A 2,342-nucleotide genomic window follows, 5' to 3' on the forward strand; every position below is an offset into this window, starting at 1 on the left:
GTGGCGAGATAAGCCGACATGCATCGATAGTTCGCGACACACAAGCACGTGTGGACCACAGGGGAGATCATAATTCGCCAGCTCTATTTACGTTTGAATTTAGTGTAAAAGCCCTGCTTATTTCAACTTGAGCATGCACTCTTTTGCGGGGTAGCATATCATGATTTATTTGCTTTTCCAATAACTTGACACCAACCTTGTTTTCGCAATGTACTTAATGAAAACTTATATGTTGACTCGGATAATGCGGCACGGTAAATAGCATGCATTACTAGTCTACCATCTAAACTGAGCATCACTTAAGCTTCCACGTCTGCTTAATGAGATCAGCAGCCTTCTCGCCAATGCCATATGCAGGCATTTGGGTGTGACCGCCGTTGAGAATCGGCATGATGCTACAGTCAGCAACTCGCAGTCCCTTCACGCCCTTCACAGTCAGCGTCGCATCAACAACAGCCTTGGGATCATTTGTGTTTCCCATGGCGCATGTACCAGCGGCGTGGTAACCTAACATTTGACGTTAGTAATTGTTCGCTGAACCCACAAGAATAAGCAAGACTTACAAGTTGTTGCATTGTCTTTGACGTAAGGGATCCATTCCTCCCGAGTTTTGTACTTGTGATGTACAAGGTCACTAGGCCACGAACCCTTCACAATGTCCTTGGTGCCGCTACCTTCCATAATGATTTCGTTGCCGAATCGGCAAGCCTCGGCGAGGACCTCCACATCGAGGGGATCGGCAAGATAGTTCGTGTCAACAACAGGGACAGCAGTAGCATCAGTACTACGAAGCGTGACTGTACCGCGTGATTTCGGGGCAAAAAGCTCGGCAATCATGCTGAAAGCATGTTTTCCATCGGTAGGAAATTTGTCAAATTGCTTAGGCCCGCCATAACACTCGGTTGTAAAGAACTCAATGTTGGGCTGTTTGGGAGTAAGCCCCATAGGGTCACGTCCCTCGCTGCGCGGGGCGTTCTTCCAGAGGTCGGAATCTTTGAGGCGCTCGTCTAAACGGGCGTAGGCAAAGGCGCCGAAAGGGAAGGTCGAAAGAAAACCCGCCTTATGATCCTTCCACAAAGCGTATGTCTTGGCGAAGTTATCACCATGGTAGACGTGGTGGTCGTTAGTCAGACCCTCCCTTTCAGTTTCATAAAACATGAAAACAATCTATATGCTTCTGTCAATAAATACAGCCCCCTTTCAGAGCGAGAAACACTTACAAGATGATCCATCAGATTCTTTCCAACACCAGGCAAGTCAACGAGAGTCTCGATACCGAACTTTTCCAGTTCGTCCCTGGCACCAATACCAGAGCGGTTCAGGATGTTCGGACTGCAATAGGCACCGCCGCTGACGATAACTTCCTTGCGAGCCCTAATGGTGACGATGGAACCGTCGGCCTTGACTGCTTGGACGCCGACAGCTTTTAGCTCACCATCAGAATTCTCTATGATCACCTTGTCGACGTGTGTCTCCGTCAAAAGATGAAGGTTATCTCTTGTGTTGTGATTGGTGACGAAGTTAGCGGCTGTGGTACGCGAGCCCTTATAAACCGTTCTGGGTGCGTGGCCGCACCCATGAGGGTTTTCGCCATGAGTGAACATGTCATGGTCAAGAGGGAGTCCCTTATCCACCATGGAGTCCATGATCAGATTGGATATGGGCGCCAGGTCGTGGGGCTCAATGTCTAAGTGACCATCGGTGCCATGGTCATTGGACGCCTTGAACCAGTCCTTTCCATGGAAGTTCTCAGCCTGGATGGCAGTTTTAGTGAGTTCTGTTAAGAATAAAATGTCCATGAGATGCCTTACCTTGCGAATGTATCTGAAAAAGTCCTCGCCACTCCAACCTTCAACACCCCAATCATCGTAGTCCTGCTTGGCGCCACGGATACAGAGGGTTCCATTACATCCAGAGCAGCCGCCAAGGAACTTGCCACGACTAAGTTTAACCTGCCTGTTATTTACAGCAGGCTTTGCTTCGCTGATCACATTCCAATCTGTCTCTTTATCAAAAAGTTGAGACCAACTAGTCAAGAAATTTGTATGTCAGCAGGTTCTCGTAGTAAGGTATGTAGTATCATCGCAATCGACTACTTACCCTCCAGTCATGTGGACATTCTCGAGATCCTTGTTGTGCTGGCCTGCCTCGATGACGAGGACACTCACATCGGAATCTTCTGCAAGACGGCTGGCTACTACACATCCAGATGTGCCGCCGCTAGAAGGAAAATGGAACTTGTTAGCCGCCAAGGGTCTCTTGCCAGTTAAGTATGGTGTGATGTGAAGCACTCACCCACAAATGACGAAGTCATAGACAATGTCTTGAGGAATAGAACCCAT

At 48.5% G+C, this 2,342-nt stretch overlaps 1 protein-coding gene across 1 annotated transcript; it reads right to left on the bottom strand.

Moving 5' to 3' along the window:
* Positions 1–295: 295 nt before the first annotated feature.
* On the bottom strand, positions 296–2,342 carry CTRU02_209239 (gmc oxidoreductase; the record flags this gene model as incomplete). Its single annotated transcript, XM_036732815.1, has 6 exons — positions 296–507; positions 564–1,167; positions 1,221–1,754; positions 1,812–2,028; positions 2,101–2,220; positions 2,296–2,342. The coding sequence occupies 6 exons, from the start codon at positions 2,340–2,342 to the stop codon at positions 296–298; spliced, it is 1,734 nt and encodes a 577-aa protein (XP_036575454.1).

Source organism: Colletotrichum truncatum (genome assembly GCF_014235925.2).
Source record: "Colletotrichum truncatum strain CMES1059 chromosome Unknown Contig_0005, whole genome shotgun sequence".
NCBI classification, from domain to species: domain Eukaryota; kingdom Fungi; phylum Ascomycota; class Sordariomycetes; order Glomerellales; family Glomerellaceae; genus Colletotrichum; species Colletotrichum truncatum.